Source organism: Chiroxiphia lanceolata, chromosome 17 (assembly GCF_009829145.1).
Source record: "Chiroxiphia lanceolata isolate bChiLan1 chromosome 17, bChiLan1.pri, whole genome shotgun sequence".
Classification (NCBI taxonomy): Eukaryota; Metazoa; Chordata; class Aves; order Passeriformes; family Pipridae; genus Chiroxiphia; species Chiroxiphia lanceolata.
Window position 1 is genome coordinate 6,764,010 of NC_045653.1, and position 17,138 is coordinate 6,781,147.

General features: G+C 42.0%; 1 protein-coding gene across 1 annotated transcript in view; it reads right to left on the reverse strand.

Moving 5' to 3' along the window:
• LOC116795514 (delphilin-like) overlaps window positions 1–13,963 on the reverse strand; it is a 33,447-nt gene extending 19,484 nt beyond the window's left edge. Inside the window, exons 1-4 of the mRNA XM_032705277.1 lie at window positions 13,840–13,963; window positions 3,555–3,659; window positions 2,859–2,945; window positions 722–895 (exon numbers count right to left, since the gene is read on the reverse strand). Of these exons, the coding sequence (XP_032561168.1) occupies window positions 722–895; window positions 2,859–2,945; window positions 3,555–3,659; window positions 13,840–13,875 (402 nt within the window). The 5' untranslated portion in view covers window positions 13,876–13,963. The remainder of the gene's footprint in view (window positions 1–721; window positions 896–2,858; window positions 2,946–3,554; window positions 3,660–13,839) is intronic.
• Window positions 13,964–17,138: the final 3,175 nt, after the last annotated feature.

The following is a 17,138-nucleotide window of genomic DNA, read 5'->3' on the forward strand; positions in this document are numbered from 1 at the left end:
TTTGTACCTCAGTCTAAATTGTGCAGGGTGGATTCAACGACACAAACTCCAAGAGCTGCCCACCCCTGGACACCTGCATTCAGGTGAAAAGCTCGTGACTTGACTTTCTCGTGTTTCAGTAGAACTCAAAAGGAGCTGAAATCTTGAAGTGAAGCAGCTCATACAAAATCTTGCAGCACTGCATCATTTAATTAAACAATTAGTTGTACCTAGACTTCATTCCTCTGCTAATTGTGTCATTTCGGTTTCTTTTGATGGCGAAAGATTAATCACTAGGTCTTCTTTTCACAGCATCAGGATGACCTTGTTCATTATTAAAAGCAGACATTTTAAAAAGTACCTTATACAGAGAATAAAAAGTGCTTAGAAAGTTTCAATTAAGATTCAACTGTGCACATCATCAGGGTTTTTTTGCTTGTTTTCATCCTCTCTCAGAGGGGTTACATTCCAGGTGTAGTTGCAGAACTGCATCCACTTTCATATCATGTCTTGAGCTGGCTTTACATCTCCAGTCCCAGAGAACTGTGCCCAAATCCTAAGGCCAAGCTTTATCTTGAACTCCCGTTCCCTTTGTTCTGAGCACAAACACACATGGAATAAAGACATTCCTCCTTTTTTGCTCACACAAAGCACAGCATAACAATGATTGGGACCTGCTGGGTGCCACCAGCACATCAACTGTTATTTATAGCAATCTGTCCATGGCATTGTAAAAACTTACCTTCCTTTTATCATCAAGAGACACAGCTTCCAGCTCATAATCTTGTCTCCCATGAAACACAATGCTGAAGCGCCTCCTTTCAGTGTCTTCACAGGCTTTGACTTGAGAGAAAGGGAACTGTTTCTTAATAATTCCTTTTTCAATGTTAAAAATGGTCCTTGTGTTGAAATCAATCTGGAAGAGAAGATTCTTCATTACTTGACTCCATCGCTTCTTGTCACAGGAAGGCAAAGACAACATCCCAATATCACCATGCAAAGGCATTTAGGGAAAGGAACAGCTCAGAATAGAAAGGATAAAAAAATGACATTCCATCATCAAGATACCATACAATATTTGTTTTAGTTACAAAACAGATATTCCATGCAGCTGTGTCTCCCTGTCTCTTTTGATGAATATGTATCAATTTATCACTCTGAGATATTACTTGTTTTTAAATTCCCCTTGTCTCATACAACCCAGTGCAGAATCTTCCCATTCAGCAGCAGTGGTAGCAAGAACTAATGGCAGGACCATCTGAGCAGAGGTTCAGTTACTCCTTCAGCCTGTGCCCCAGCACTGAAATGCAGTGAGGGTGGTTATAGCAGCAGCTTCCATGTCAGGAAAAGAGGGGACTGTTGAGGGATTACTTTCTGATATAAATATTACTGTGTTTTGATTTAGATCTTACCTAACACAGAGTTTTTTGTCACAGAATCACAGAATGGTTTGGGTTGGAAGGACCTTAAAGAATATTCCATTCCACCCCCCTGCCATGGGCAGGGACAACTTCCACTAGCCCAGGTTGCTCCAAGCCCTGTCCAACCTGGCCTTGGACACTTCCAGGGATGGGGCAGCCACAGCTTCTCTGGGCAACCTGTGCCAGGGCCTCATCACCTTCTGAGTAAAAAATTTCCTCATTTAGTTTAAAACCATTTCCCCTGTGTTTAACTACCTGCCCAGTTAAAAAAATCCCTTCCTCCCTATTTTTACACATATATATGTGTACAAATAGATGGAGTAATAATAGCCAATAAAATTACTTTAGTGCAGTTTCATGGCTATAACAATTAAAAATTGTTTGCTTCAAGATGAGATCCTTCTTCTTCCACTGCCCAGCCTACATTTGCAGGGTTAAAAATTTGCATGTGCAGACCATGCCAACCAAATGCCCACACTGTGGCCTTTCCCTGCCTTCTGTTTATAGCTGGAAACCTTCAAAGCAGAACCATTCTCATTATTATCTCTGACTTTTGAAGGCTGCTGTTAAACTAGAGAACTGAAATTAAATGACTCCAGATTCCCAGACTGATAACTTCCACATCAACTACAGGTCTCTCAATTTTTTCCATCAGTTTTATGTCTAAAGAAATAACCTTTTAATTCCAAAACATGGTGGATGTTGAGGGAAATAAGGAGATTATACTTTCCACAGTTTAGATGTAGTAAATAAAAAATACCCTCTAGCATATGGGATTTGGACTTGCTCATTTTTAAATTTTGTCAAAATTACAGGAAAACTCAGTGAAATCCAGGTCCCTGGAAACAAGATGAATCCTTTGTCCCTGACTTCATGGAATCAAATCATCATCAAGTGTTGCCAACACAAGTTCGCTTTAATATCATGCAAGTCAATAAAGTCTTAAGGGTTCCTGATATCCAAAAAACGATTCACAGGGTAGAGTAACCAGAGACAAACTGCACAGTCTACCAAATGCACATTGAGTATCCCAGGAATGTTCCTTCCCAAGGTTTTAGTGAGTGCAGTGGAAGTGATGTCCTGTCAAAAGGCACAGATATTTAGGTGTGTTTACATCACTTGTATGCATTTACTCTTGGTAGTTAATAAGAACTCCCAGGCAGAGCCCATTATCATCCATCACCCTGGGACAACTCATGTTTTGCAGGGGTGAAATAACCTCTTAGATCATCAGGTCCCCTGCACAGCCCTCCCAGGGGCCTCAGTACAGGGAATGTCAGATATTACCCCCAGAATACTTCTGGTGTAAAAAGTAGAGATTTTTTTCTCTATCTTACACCTCTCTGATGGGCTGCTGACCCACAAGATTTTTTTAAGCTGCCCACTAACATTAACCCAGCAACTTAAGCATAATATATTTTTAAATATTGCTCCAAAAGGGACAATCTTTCAAGTTACCTGCAAAATTCGCTTCTGCCACCGATAGTGTTTGTATTTGTAGATAATGAAGTTAAATTGTGATCCAGTTAACAAATCCTGGGAATCCTGAAAAACAGAATAGAAATCAGCAATACATCCAGCACTGGGCTGACGTTTGCCCACCCAAATCCAAACACATTCTCAGGTAAAATGTCCCTCAGCAGACAGTGTTTAAACAGCTCTGGAGGCTCTGGAGAAGAATTCCACATGGAGATGCACAGCAGCAGCATCCTGGCCTTTTTAATCACCTTAACAAAGATAGAGAGAGACTATTTGCAAGGGCATGGAGTGACAAGGGGGAATGGCTTCATACAGACAGAGAGTGGGGTTAGATGGGATATTGGGAAGAAATTCTTCACTGTGACCATGGTGAGGCCCTGGAACAGAGAAATTGTGGCTGCCCCATCCCTGGAAGTGTTCAAGGCCAGGTTGGAAGGAGTTTGGAGCAACCTGGGATAGTGAAAGGTGTTCCTGCCCCTCTTGCAGCATCTACATGAAATATCCATTACATAGGACACAGGTACCATCAGCCATTAGTACATGTCCTATTTTGTTAGAAACTTGAGTGCATGTGTTTGCACAAGCTGGGATTGTACCTTTGAAAACAGCACAGATGTGCTCCTAGTGCTCATACATTTGAATATCTCGCAAAATAGATCAGAGGAGCGACCTTACCTTCTCAGCATACACCTCCTTCTGTGCCAAATGCAAAGCCCCCTCAATGCTCACTTCTTTATTTTTCACCATGTTCATAATTTTGAGGATCTTTTCCTGGCTTAACTGGAAAATAAAAAAGTCAATCAAATGTTTTTAGAGACTGCTTTTTCACGTGGATGTGGAGGACACAGAGGGCTCATGACAGTTACAGCTCCAGTGCCTGCCATAAAATTACAATTTCATTCATATTTTATGTTCTATCGACAACCTGCCCAGCAAATAGAAACTCCCTTTGAAACCTGGCAAAAGTCCACAAGATAGCAAATACACAGGGGCTTTTACAATTTTAGGGGATGGGGTGGTAATATCTGGAGATAAAACTGCCAGGGGGAAACTTTTTTAGTTAGAAAGTCTGGTAAGAAGCGAAAACATCAATTTTGCATGCTCTCCTGTGTCTTACCCTGAGTGTGAAGTCCTGCATACTAGATAACTTGAAAGAAAAATCAGGAGCATTTTGAAATTTTCAGGGTGAAGAGGGGGTAAGTTGTTGTTGGTAGCAGGGGGTGCAGCTGCCACATGAACTTAGTGAACCACGTTAACAAGCCGGTGTTACACTTCCCCTTTCTTTTACCAAAACAGCTTCGTGTGCTGCCAACCAGCTCACACACAAATTTCTGTCACTCTTGAGAGAACCAGGTGGGGATTGCAATGGCAAACAGGAATCAAGCAAAGAAAAAAGGCAAGTGGAGTCACCGGAGACCCAGAGCTACAGCTGTTACACCACCGGCAAAGCTCTTTCACAGACTTTGTAGCAGGAATAAACCTTCCTTTGAGACAGACCAAAGAGCTCCCATGTGTGATATCCATTCCTCAACAGCAGCAGAGCTGGGAATTGGAAAGGAATGTGTAGGTTTTACCACCAGAGCCCAGAAACTTGTGATATTTTATCCAGTAGCTCCACTACTCAATTAGCTACAACATCCAATGTTCCCCTCCCCTGGGAGAATGGCTTCACCACCAGGAGAGGAGTTACTGCCCTAAAGTCTTTCTTTCCAATCGTCCTTTTCAGACTCTTCCAGGTGGACATCCAGGCAAACAGGAGCAAGAGGAAGGAGCAGGAGGCTTGGGAAGGAGCTGGAGCTCACAAGGCACCTGCCCCTGCTTTGCCTGTGCCTGCATCTCTCCACAGATAGAGCACCCTCTGCTAAACAGCCCTGCAGCACAAGGTCCTCTCAGAATCACAGAATCATCGAGGCTGGAAAACACCTCCAAGGTCATCACCCAACCTGTGACCCAGCCCCATCTTGTCGCCCAGGCCAGAGCACCGAGTGCCACGTCCAGTTGTTCCTTGGACACCTCCAGGGATGTGTTTATTGAACACCTCCACCCATCCAAGCACCACAGCCACCTGACACAGGTCTGATGGGGCACATAAAAACAACCAGTCCCACCACAGAGGTGGTAAATCCACGTGTTCTCTCCCTTTATTTAAACCACACCACACCAACCACACTTCAACCTGCCAGATTTCTAAATCAGTGTCTGACCGACAGACACGCTGTTTTTACAGCCCACAAATAAAACTGTGGGGTAAAAGCAATATTTTGGTTTTAAAGCCTCGGAATTTTCAATGCTAATATAAAGGTAACTTATGCCATAGCTCCTAGCTGCCAACAGTAATGTGAACAGTGAGGGAAGCAGGAAAACAGCCTGATAATTCATTCACACTTGCAGAGGCACAGGAGTTTCCTACAATGACCTCCACGCTCAGTATTTGAATTTTAAACGGTCATATATTTACAACCTCACATGCACTGTGTAGGATTAGATCTTAACAAGATAATTCCCCACTGAACAGGCTCTGGGTGAGTAAACAAGAGTATGGATATATTTGAATTGAAAAATATAGTTTCCTTAAGGCTAAGCTCTGCCAGCTTTAAAATGCAAGATCCTATTTATTCAGGATAGCAGCTCTTGAGAGGAAGTTGTAGAGTATTTTTGCCTGTTAGGCCTTTTTACGTGGAGAAGGGTTCAAAGATTTTTGCAGCAGTATGACCATTTTTTTCAAATTTAATTTTTAATATATTTTTTTCGTTTAAAATAATTGCAGAAAAGAGGGCACCTTTGGCTCTGTGTAGTACTCAACTATTCATTCTTCTTACCTTCACTGAGGTCTCCTTTAGACTAGAATAAAATTCTGCCCAAGACACGAAAGCAACAGGGAACATCTCTTAATTTGCTTGATAATGTGTGAAGAAAACAATGTTTACAGGAGAGAAACAAATAATTCTATGTCTTTCAAATTCAGAGAGTTTAGTTAGGAACTTAGACCACTGACAGAGTCCCTTCCCCAGAGAGCACACAAGGCAGTGCTTGGGGGAGGTTATTTTTAACAGCCCTCTGTTGTTTTACTACCTCTGTTAACTCTCTTTCTCTCTACACATCTGTAAGCAGGAGGGAAACATTTCAAAAGACAAGAGAGGCAAAAAAGGCACTTTTCAACTTGTGAGAACTGTCAAAATTATTTGTCAGAAGTCTGTTTGGCTCACTTAGGTTTTTGACAGCCACAGGTTAACATGGTATTTTCACTTGCAAACAAGACTTGAGCAACAGATCCTGACCTTTATCACTGTGTATTTGTAGGGATTTTCTCTCAGCATGACACGATTTTTGTAGTGTTCATTCTCGTGTTTGTTTTGGTTATATTTTTTTCTTAAAAGGAAAAAAATTTTGTCATATTATCCACCAAAATGCCACTAAGTCAGTCTGTGCTATGTTGCCTGATAGAGTGTGACTGGGGCACCCAAGCAGAATGTTTTTATACAAGGCTGGATCACAAAACTTCTATTATAAAGCAGGCACATTAAGGAAATACATGAGATTGTGTTAATAATGCATTCATTTACCTGCCAGGTTAAAGCAGCTTGTTTAACACAGATTAAATTTTCATCACCCACCCAAAATTCAGCACAGTCACGCAAGTGATTCGAAAGAAAAATCAACATTCACAATTGAAGGAAGAGTCTGGGGCTCCAGACATTCTCTGGAATGAGAGGTGAGGTTTTTATATTTTTGGCCTAGACATGGTATAAAATGTGTTTAATGGTGAGACAGGAGATTTCTGGCTTATTCTTGGGCAGCTGCCAACACAGCACTGCACATGAGCCCTTCCAGGGCTTCCTGCCCCTCTCCGTTTACCCAGCACAGTCTCACTGGAGCCCTCAGAGGACCTCCTAGAAGGTTTTGCCTGTAGTCTCCACACCATGGAAACATCACTGTAATGACTCCACAAAGGTCCCCTGACCTTCCTGGGACTAAATCAAGAAAGAAGGGTTAAAGCCACATCATCTGAGCCATCCGCAGTTGATTGAGCAAGGCAGTGGAAGGCACACAGGATATGGGTAACTGCTCAAGGATAGCACAGCAAACGTGTTCCTCTGCCTTTTCTTTCTGACTCTCAGCCTTTAATACACACTGGTTCACACCCCCCAGGCAGCCACAGGATGGCTGTGACTCCTGTGCACTCACCTGAGACACCTGGGCTCCTCCAGGGGAGGCAATTCAACCTGCCTTGATATCTGGCAACTCTTTCCCTTCGCTACCTGCAGAGGAATTTGAGCTACATGGCTTTTACTCAGCTTATCCTTATTCTGTGGACCATCCTGCCCGAATCATCATAACACGACAGCAGTCTAATGCAAAAATACTCCTGGAATGTGTGCACGTGCACACCCAGAACCGTGGCTGTCAGTGAGCCCTGCACAGGATCACAATCGTTGCAAACACCGGCACAACTCACTGAGACATTGTTTCAGCTTCACTTAGGAGAAGATCATAGCTAATGTGCACCCAGCTCTATCATTTCCTGTGACAACAAAACCAAGCCATGCAGAAATCCTGCTCCCTGTGCAAATGAGGAGTGATTTTTATTCAAGTCTAGTGAAGCTTTTCGCTGTTAAGGATTCCTTACACTTGTCCTTGTTAAACATTAACAGTGTTGAACATCCTCATCTGCTCGCTGCAAGGAGCAAGAGACACAGCAGCTCCCAGCTGTGCAGGGCCCAGAAGGGAGGGCTGGGCTGAGGGAGCCTGTTCCTCACACTCTGTGCTCCACAGCATCTCCCTTTTAGCCCTTCTCGGGTCAGTGCTCCAAGGGAGCTCAATACAAGAGAAGAAGGTCAAGTAGTGGCTACATGTTGCTTTACAGAGATCTCATAACTTCTGAGTATCAATCTGAATGCTAGTGTTGTCCACACAGCCAGAAATATCCTGGATTAACATACACACATCTTTTAGCCAGCACCAGGTCATGTTTTCACTCATTTTGGAGTCTGTTTTTTTAATACAGCTTTCAATAATAGAAGATTTTGGTTTCTATCCAGAACAGCATGATAAAATGTCTTTGAGGCAAAGCCTTCTGAGGATTTTCTGTTGACTCAGTGCCTCCCAGCTACAGTGCACAAACACTTTCTGCAAAGCAAGTAGAGTAGAGAAGCTTAAAGGTAAGAGTTGGGATGTAATGCAGTGATTGACCTGTGATGAAATTTAGAGTAGCTACTTCCTTTTCCAAGCTGCGTTTTCAAAGAAAACACTTTTTATTTTTTGTTAAATCAAAGGCACTGGCTTGCTTTACAATGAATTATGCTGAACTCACTCTACCTGCATGTTGAACATGTCATTTAAGAGATTTTAACGGCAGTGGACACAACTTGGATTGTCTTAAAGTTCCAGTTTGGTGTTATCAACTTTCATCTCCTAATGTATTCACTTTTGTCAGGTTTGAACTTGGCTCAGAGTGCACTAACTGCTCCCATTTATTTACAGGGGAGTGGCTGTTTCCTATGACTGGGTATCTGAAAGGTCTTCACTGGCCATTTACGTGAAATATCAATACAGGTGACTGATGTGATATTTTGATGTGGCAATACCATCTTTTGTAGCCAGCCCTAGAGACAGACTAATATTATTTGTCAAACAGAGCTGCTATTTGTCACATAAATTATCCATCTGTAATAATATTTTGCATTATTTGTTCAGGTCTATATCTGGCTGAATAATATCTGTCAACATTTATCCAAAGAAGAAGGTATTCATCAAACATAGCTTGATTTCCTTGAAAACACTGGAAATTCTGTCCCTTTCAGTAGGAGCTGGAGGAGCCTGAAAGTATTTTGTTGTAATTCATTTCTTACTGGTATAAAGGTATAGAGTGATCGATTATAACAACAAAGAAATCTCAGAGAGTTACTCCCAAAAATATTTAGGAACTTAAAATGTAAACTGGTGCCCGGTGACACGTGCATAGCACAGTGTGCAGTACCAACTACTTCATCTACTTTTAGTATTGAAAATATCACCATACTGAAGAGTCTCAAAACCTTAACATTTCCCCCTGAAAAACTGACATTTTATAGGTCTCACATGAAGCAAACACTTCAGATTCTCCCTCGATCACCACTTAACAGACCAGCATGGACCCTCCTGCTCCAGCAGCGCTGAGAACTTGTCAGGAAATGACACTCAGAAAGTAATTACTGGAGTTTCACTGTGGAAACTCAAAGGATAAATTGAGTGGTGTTGCACGGGAGACTGACTCCGCTTTGTACTACTCAGTTTTTCATTAGTGATCCAGTGGTTGGCTAGAGATTTTGGTTGTTAAATTTGCAGGCTTTGACACGAAGGTGGAAAAGAACTGCAGACGGGTTGAGAGGGGGATTCAAATCCAAAACAGCCTTGACAAATGAGAGAAGCAATAATGTATAATTCAGCAAGCAGGGGGAAAAAAATCCTGATGTTCAGCAGGAATTACCAGCTTCACAAGCCCTGGCTGAAGCACATGTTTGCTGCAGAAAAAGACCCAGAAGTTAGAACATCTTGCAGAGTGACACCAACCAGAGTTACAAACGTCCTGCTGTTGGAATAAAAGGGAATATTCCTCAGCGAGGTTCCAGGCAGTGGCACAGCCAAAACACCAGTCATCCTGCAGCACTCAGCACTGAGAAAGGGTTCTGCTGGAATGGGGTGTGAAGTCTTCCATGCCCCCAGAAAAGAGTTGGAGGAGTCCAGCTCGGGACAATGAGAATAATCAATGAGAATAATGGAAAAACGTGATTTGCAACTGAAAAGAGGAAGGATTGGATTTCAGAGCCTAGAGAAGTCTGGGGCAGGCACAGCCTGCAGCTACACAAACAGCTGCTGCAAAAAGGAAAGGAGCAGGTTGCTCCCTGCGTGGTGGGATGAGAGGAAATACGATTTAAATTACAGCAAAAAAGGTTTGGAAAACTGTAAGGATAACACTGAGTTGTCCAGGGAAAACTGTGCAATCTCCCACTGCTAAGCATTTTTAAGAAGAAATAAACAAAAAGATTTATGGACACTGTGGGGTGCAAAAGCCTTGGATGGTGCTTTGATAGATGCCTTACCAGCTTTGTGCCAAACCCAACCTCCTCCTCCTTTGAACCACCGTTTCCACAGTTGTTTTGCACCTTATTCAGTCCAAGCCTGAGTGAGAAGAACAGGTGGTTTCACTCCTTTTCAGTGTCCCTTTTAGGGGAAAGTGGCAGTCAGAGATTTAAAAGCTTTTAGAAAACTTCACCCAGGCTATGAATGTTTATTTCCAATGCAAAGATGGTCCCTGGAAAACCCTCCTTCATGTTAGGCACGTACAATTTTAAAGAAAGATTTTCAAAAGCCTTCAGGGACAGTTTTACACTGAGTACATTCAGTGCAAGAGTAAAACTCCCATTGATTTCAGTATCCTTCCCCCATAGAAACACACAGTATGTCCTGAATATTTTAAATTATACTTAATTTCAAAACAATACTTAAGTGTGAACTTACCTAGCAATTTCTCGGTGTATTGAGGTATAATTTAAATGCTGTAATACAAAATACACTGAAATAGGATAAAGAAGGTGGCTCACATAGAAATATTTCAATTAGTTACTAAAATAATAATGTTCTATGCCTTTAGCTACAGTAATTAAAATAATCCACAGTGATAAGAACTATTGAGGATTATCATATTTGCTTATTAGCATGGTAGTCAAATTAATCTTGGACTATTTAACAGCAACATCTAATCATTTTGGAGGAAAACATGCATCTTTCTGCTCACGGGTTTACAGACTCATCTTGTGCCCTAATGTCTCGTAAAAGAAAGATTCATATCAAGTAAGAACAGGATTGCTAAAATTATTAAATGCTGAACAAGACTCATTTCATTATACTCGAGGTTTATTAGATCATTTTAGTTAACACCTGCTAAGCAAAGAGTATCAAGTGCAACACAGAGAATGTAACAGTGATTTCATGCACGTTTAACTGAGGATCCAGGGTCTCCATGAATTTTACATTAATGAGGTGGAACATTTGATGAACAAACCTTTCATTATGCTCTGATCAAAACACAGTCTGAGAGCTCATGGAAAATCCCCAACGAGCATCCACCTGCTCGTGTATAATTTCTGACCCAGCTTTGTCTTTTCCCAGGATTCTGATTTGTTAATAAATCATCCAAGTAAAATATTTATGTAAAAATGGGCTATTTCTCTTTCTCAATCTCCAGCAGATTAAGCAGAGTATGATCCTTGTCTGTATAAATGTTATGTTCTGAATACTTGCCTACAAAAGGACACTACATTTTCCAAATAGGGTCAGATTCCTCAGGAACAGTTCTCTGGACATCTATTTAAGATGAGTTTTAAAGTCCTTTCTTAAACTCAGGGAATAATTTCTATTAAAAAAATAAAAGTTGGCAATATCCATTGTGCTCCCAGTTTCAGGAACTTGGACAATGCTGAGGATGAAACAGGACAGATGGAGCTCCAAATGGCTCAGTGGCAGGAAATTTAACTGAGGGGCTTCACCTTTGCCTGAGGAGGACATGCCTCAGGATGTGCTTTATCCCTGTCCCACAGGCATTTCTTACCCTCTTTGTTTACTGGGCTACTTCTTGCTAAGCGGCAAACATGAAAATTCAGAGCAGCCTTCCTGGGTCTGGCAATGTAAAAGAAACACATTCCCAAGTTTTGAGGTGTTTTTGGATGGATCAAGCAAAGGTGAGCTCTGATTCCCCCCCAGAATGCTCATACTGATGTTTTAGCCTGACTCCAAGTGATCCTGGCTTTAAGGACAGGTGCAGCCTCAAAGGGACATACACTGACAGAGCATTTCTCATCCTTTTCTCACTGCAGAACCCACAGACAGCCAGGAGGACCAAGGGAGCTGAACTGTCTCAAGTCCTAGACACTGGTTTACATTTGACATTAACTGCAAGGAGCAGATTCTGGACGGTCAAAACATCAGAAGCCCCAAGAGATCAGCAAAACATCACATTTCTGGTTTGGAGTCCTTCAAAAATAGCCCATCTCAAAGGCTGCAAAAGCTGCTCCCAAGGTTGGGCACATGTTCATGAATATATATACCTGAAGATATGGGATCATTTGGCCTTATTTAAATGGAATTGATCCCTTGGTAAGGATACAGTGAAAATCTGCTTTAAGGTACCTTGGAAGAGCTCAGGGAAATAAAAATTGGGGAGACAAAAAAAAAAAATCAATCACTGAAGAGAGGTGACCTTTAACAAAAAGTCTAACGAAAATTGTAGGGGAAAGCCATGGGGATAAAGTACTTTAAAGTAGCTGATTAAAGTAAGGCAAGGTGGAAAGCAAAAGATCTGACAGCCACTCCGCCTTGCACCTTGATCTTCCCAGCTCTCAGAAGACTTACATGAAAAACGTCAGGAAGATATACAGTCAGGTTCTGAAAGGAGTCTACAAAAAGTTTAAAACACACATTTTTCTCAGACATGGTTTAGTTTTGCAAATGTTTTAGTGATTGTACAACCTGAGCTTTGTACATGTGCTTTATTGCAGGCTTTGGGGAGTGAAAGAGAGTGAGAAGTGGCACCATCTGGTTGTGGTTTCCTGTTTTCAGATTCTCATTCATGTAAAGCCCTTTCTGGTAGCAAACATTTGGTTATTTCCACATCTGTGCTGTCCCCAACCTCCCCTGCAGTACCTGAGGTAAGAAATAAGAGCAATGATTCATCACTGCCACTCGTGCCTGTGTGTTGGTGCCAAGCAATGAACACACAGGTTTCAGATAACAAAGAAAGGGAAAACACTCCCAGGCTGGATTTGTGCCTTTCCAACCCCACTGTCATCAACAGTTTCTCCAAATAGATGCCAGCACCTCAGGACACTGAACAGAGCCAGGTGGGACCTGCAATTTTATAACACTTCAGGTATTGTTACTTGAGGTGCAGCAATTCACTTCTGTCAGGCTCAAGGACTCAGTGTTTGGATCACCTGTTACACTGCCCTGCACAAACCTTCCAAGGCCAAGGAGGTTGATGTGTGGAGGTAACCAAAGGCAGACACCTGCCCCTTCCTCCTCCTTGACAAACCAAAGAGCAATAAACAGGAGAAACTTATTTTCTCCCTTCAACTTCTTTGGGTTTGTCCAAAGTCTTGCCTAGAAAATCTGTTCAATGGACATCCCATACTCAGGGAAGAAGAGGAATCATGCAAACAGGGCTGGATCCTCCCCAGTCCCCCTTGATGGCTGCCCAGGATAACTCAGACCCTTCCATCACCTTCTCAGCCCCTGTGCATCACAATCATCCTTTTTCCTAACTGCTCTTTGCTCCAGGACACACACCAGGGAGCCTCTGCCAATACATCCCATCAGCTGTCCTAGTCAGACTTAGAGAGGAGTTTTCCACTGCTCAATTCTCCAGATAACAGACTTCCAAACACCCAAGTATTGAAACAGGTAGAATGCTACAAGACTGTATCTGGCAGGCACTCAGACAAATCCAATAGTGCTGCAAGCTGATGTATATTCAATTCTGGCATATCAATCACTTCAGATTCCACTGTGATTATCAAAAGACTGCTTTTGCCTATAATATAAACCACTTTTTTCTCCCCTCCAATTACTTTATGGAAATTTTTAGCACAGATAATACATAATATTAATAAATCCTCTCTAGCATGGCAATAGAAAGACTGATTTTATCTCTTTGTCCCTCTTCTTGTATCAGGAAAACCTCACAAGTTTCAACTTTCTTAAGAATAAAGCACAGAAAAATATTGTCTCATACACATCTTCTGCAAACACTTCCTGAAATATTCCACCAGTCTGAGCTCACATCACATAATAATCAATTACATCAAACAATCTACTGCAAATTCCTTGCCAGTAAAGTACAAAGTCATTTTCAGGTTCTGAAATGCCTTCTCCAGTTACACACAACAAATAGCACTTTCACACAAGCCATAACAATTTCTACCTTTACCTGTGAAAAAGTGTCTTGTGTTCTTGTATTATCCATGTCTGTGAAAATTCTATTTGTTTCATCAGTATCTTACAGGGTTGCAAAGTACAGTTTATTCATGAATCACACCTGCTTTTCCACACCACGCTGCTCGTTCTCTCTCTCTGCTTCCCTCTCTTATGAAATCTTGCAGCCAATGGCTTTTATTAAGTGTTACTTCCTTTTATGCTGAGAACTGAAAGAAACAATAATGATGCTTTGCTTCCTTATGGCAACTCTGTGAAAAGACAAAAAAAATGTAGAAGTTGTTTGTTTGCTTTTCCTGAACTGATATTTGTGTTCTAGAGACTTCCTGAAATCACCAAGCCATGAATATTGAAAATTTGATTTATTACTGTACATTCAATCTATCGGAACACCCAACATGTTAATTGCCCAAACAAATTTTGTGCTAAATATAATGAAGTTTGCCTGAGGAACTGCAAATACAGTGCTCAGTTTTCCCAGCAGTGTTTTTATGCACAGCAACAATCTTTAACATGTCTTCAAACTCCAGCATGAATATGTTCATGTTGGATGAAAGCACAAAGGTACCTACAGCTTAATGTACAAGATTCCTGTAAAGACAAAGAGCATTTCAAACTTTGCCTTTGCTGTCTGTACTGGAGGAGAGAGTCTAGTGATTAGAAGAGGGAATTACCAGTAGGACATTCCTGAAATCTAACCCTGGCTGTGACAAAAATTATTCAGCAGCTACAGGGAAAATATACCTCAGTTTTCCCACTGATATAAGGTAGCTTCTACTACATTACAAAACCATATTGAAATCAATTTGGAGCTTAAAGGTTCTTAACAGACATGGCTGGAAAGTGGACTCTTCATATTTTGACATTCCTTCTCCAAATGGAGGCAAAAGGGAAGATCAAAAGCTATGAAGTATCTCCTGCAAGGCACAGTTTTTAAGAAGTGACAGGAATTGAAACGTTTTGATGATGGGTCTCCTTCCTCTGCTGGTCTAGAGGCAGCTTTTTAATAGAAACACAGGAAGTTGAGAAGTTCAGTGCAGAAGAGGTGCCAATGGACCACTCTGGGCTGAAGGGGGTCCCTGGCTCAGCCCAGTACACCCACAGCTATAAATCCCACCTGCTCTTTCAGCTGATGTAGTTATGGACCCCCACTGAGGAGCTGGACTGATTTACCTGCCAAAAGAGGCAAATTCAGGCTGGAAGGCAGAGACAAGCTGAGGAAAACATCACAGTGCAGAGCTGGCCAACACATTCACCTTGTAGCAGGTTGTCAACATCCCAGACACAGACCTCAAAGCTGTGCCTCAGGGCAGGTTCTGGCAGCCCCACAGTCAAGAGCCTTTAAACCCACACTCACTGAACCAAATGGATCCAAGAGAGACCCCAGTATCAAACAAGTGGGAGAGAAAGGATTAGGAATTAACTCTCTCAGATTACTTAAGGCAGTAGAAATTAAATGGAAGGTCAATATATGCTAATATAAACAGGTTTTAATCCTTTTAACTGGTTAGAAGTCAGTTCTATTCTTTGAAAGAATGTTAACTTAACACAGGCCAATAATGTAACAGGGCCTGACTGAGCCCAGATCTTCTGTAGGAATATTCAATAAAAGATTGTCTTTCCATGCTCTCAATTCTGACTGTTCTATGTCCAGTGTGAGAAGATGGAAAAAGAAATCACGGGAAATATGTTTCTTTGATAGCTATCTCAAGTCATTTGGTTAAAATAAAATAGCAACTAATTCACTCAGAATCAAATTTCTAGTACCAACCTATTCCCCCTTAGAGTCCTCAACCCTTGAGGAACTATGATTTTCTTTTTAAATTGAACAATCCCAAGGAACTCCTTTTTATAATGTGATTATAGCAGCACAGAACATTTCAGAATGGGAAAATGACAGGTTTCTTTTATAAAGGTTCTGCAGAGATATCAGATGGCCTTTTCCCCTCCACTGCCTGCTGAACAGCATGTTCTGCAAGGTTACAAAGCCTGAGAGAAAGTAGTTAATCAGGATAGAGCTCAATTGCTACTCTTAGAGAAAACATTTTCAATTAATCTGAAGTCGTTAATTACACCTCCCTTTAATAAAGGCTCGGGTGTAATTTTCTTTTTTTCCTCCCAGTTTATCGATCCAAACATATGCCAGACTCATGTGCTGCAACAAACACGTGGGAAAATTCACTGCTGGAATAAATTGAAGTAAAATACTCTCCTCAATAAACCACATCATGAAGATGCAAATTGTGGGGGAAAGAGTTTTGGAATAATTGTGGAAGAACAAGAGCACTTTGTGCACTGTCTGACCAATGTATGAGGTAAATGTGTTGTACCAGCAGTGCATGTTTTGCTTCAGAAAAACATGAACTCTGACCATAGGGAATGAAGCTGGTATCAGACATGACTTTGTAGGACTTCTTTAGTACTTGCACAAGGTGTGTTTGCTGCCAAGGTCCTTTTGCCCGTGCCTTAGAATCATAGAATCAGCTGGGTTGGAAGGGACCTTCGAGATCATCAAGTCCAACCCTTGATCCACTACTGCCGTGGTTACTAGACCATGGCACTGATGCCACATCCAGTCTCTCTTTAAAAATCTCCAAGGACAGAGAATCCACTACTTCCCTGGGCAGCCCATTCCAATGTCTGACCACCCTCTCTGGAAAGAAATTCTTTCTTGCCTTGTCACGACCCGCCTGAAACTGCTGCTGCCCATCACTGACCGGACATGACCCCCCAGGCTGGTCCCACTCCCACGTGGGTCCTCCTGACCTGCTTTCATGGAATCACAGAATGATCTGGGTTGGAAGGGACCTCTCATTCCAATTATCTCATTCCAACAACCTGCCATGGGCAGGGACATCTTCCACTAGCCCAGGTTGCTCCAAGCCCTGTCCAACCTGGCCTTGGACACTTCCAGGGCTGGGGCAACCACAGCTTCTCTGGGCAACCTGTGCCAGGGCCTCTCCACCCTCACAGGGAACAATTTCCTCCCACTATCCCGTCTAATCCTACTCTCTGGCAGTTTGAAGCCATTCCCCTTGTCTCTCCAGGCCCTTGTAAATAATCTCTCTCCATCTTTCTTGTAGCTCCTTCAGGCACTGGAAAGCCACAATTAGGTCATCCCAAAGCTTCTCTTCTCCAGGCTGAACGACCCCTATTATCTCAGCCTCCTGGGTTTCAGGCTAAAAGGACTGACTTGTCTCAGATTTACTAATAGAAATTCTGAAACACCTTTTTCCAAACTTCCTTCCAGCCACGAGGTGTGAACCTCTGTGCCAGCCTTCTGCTTCCTTTTAT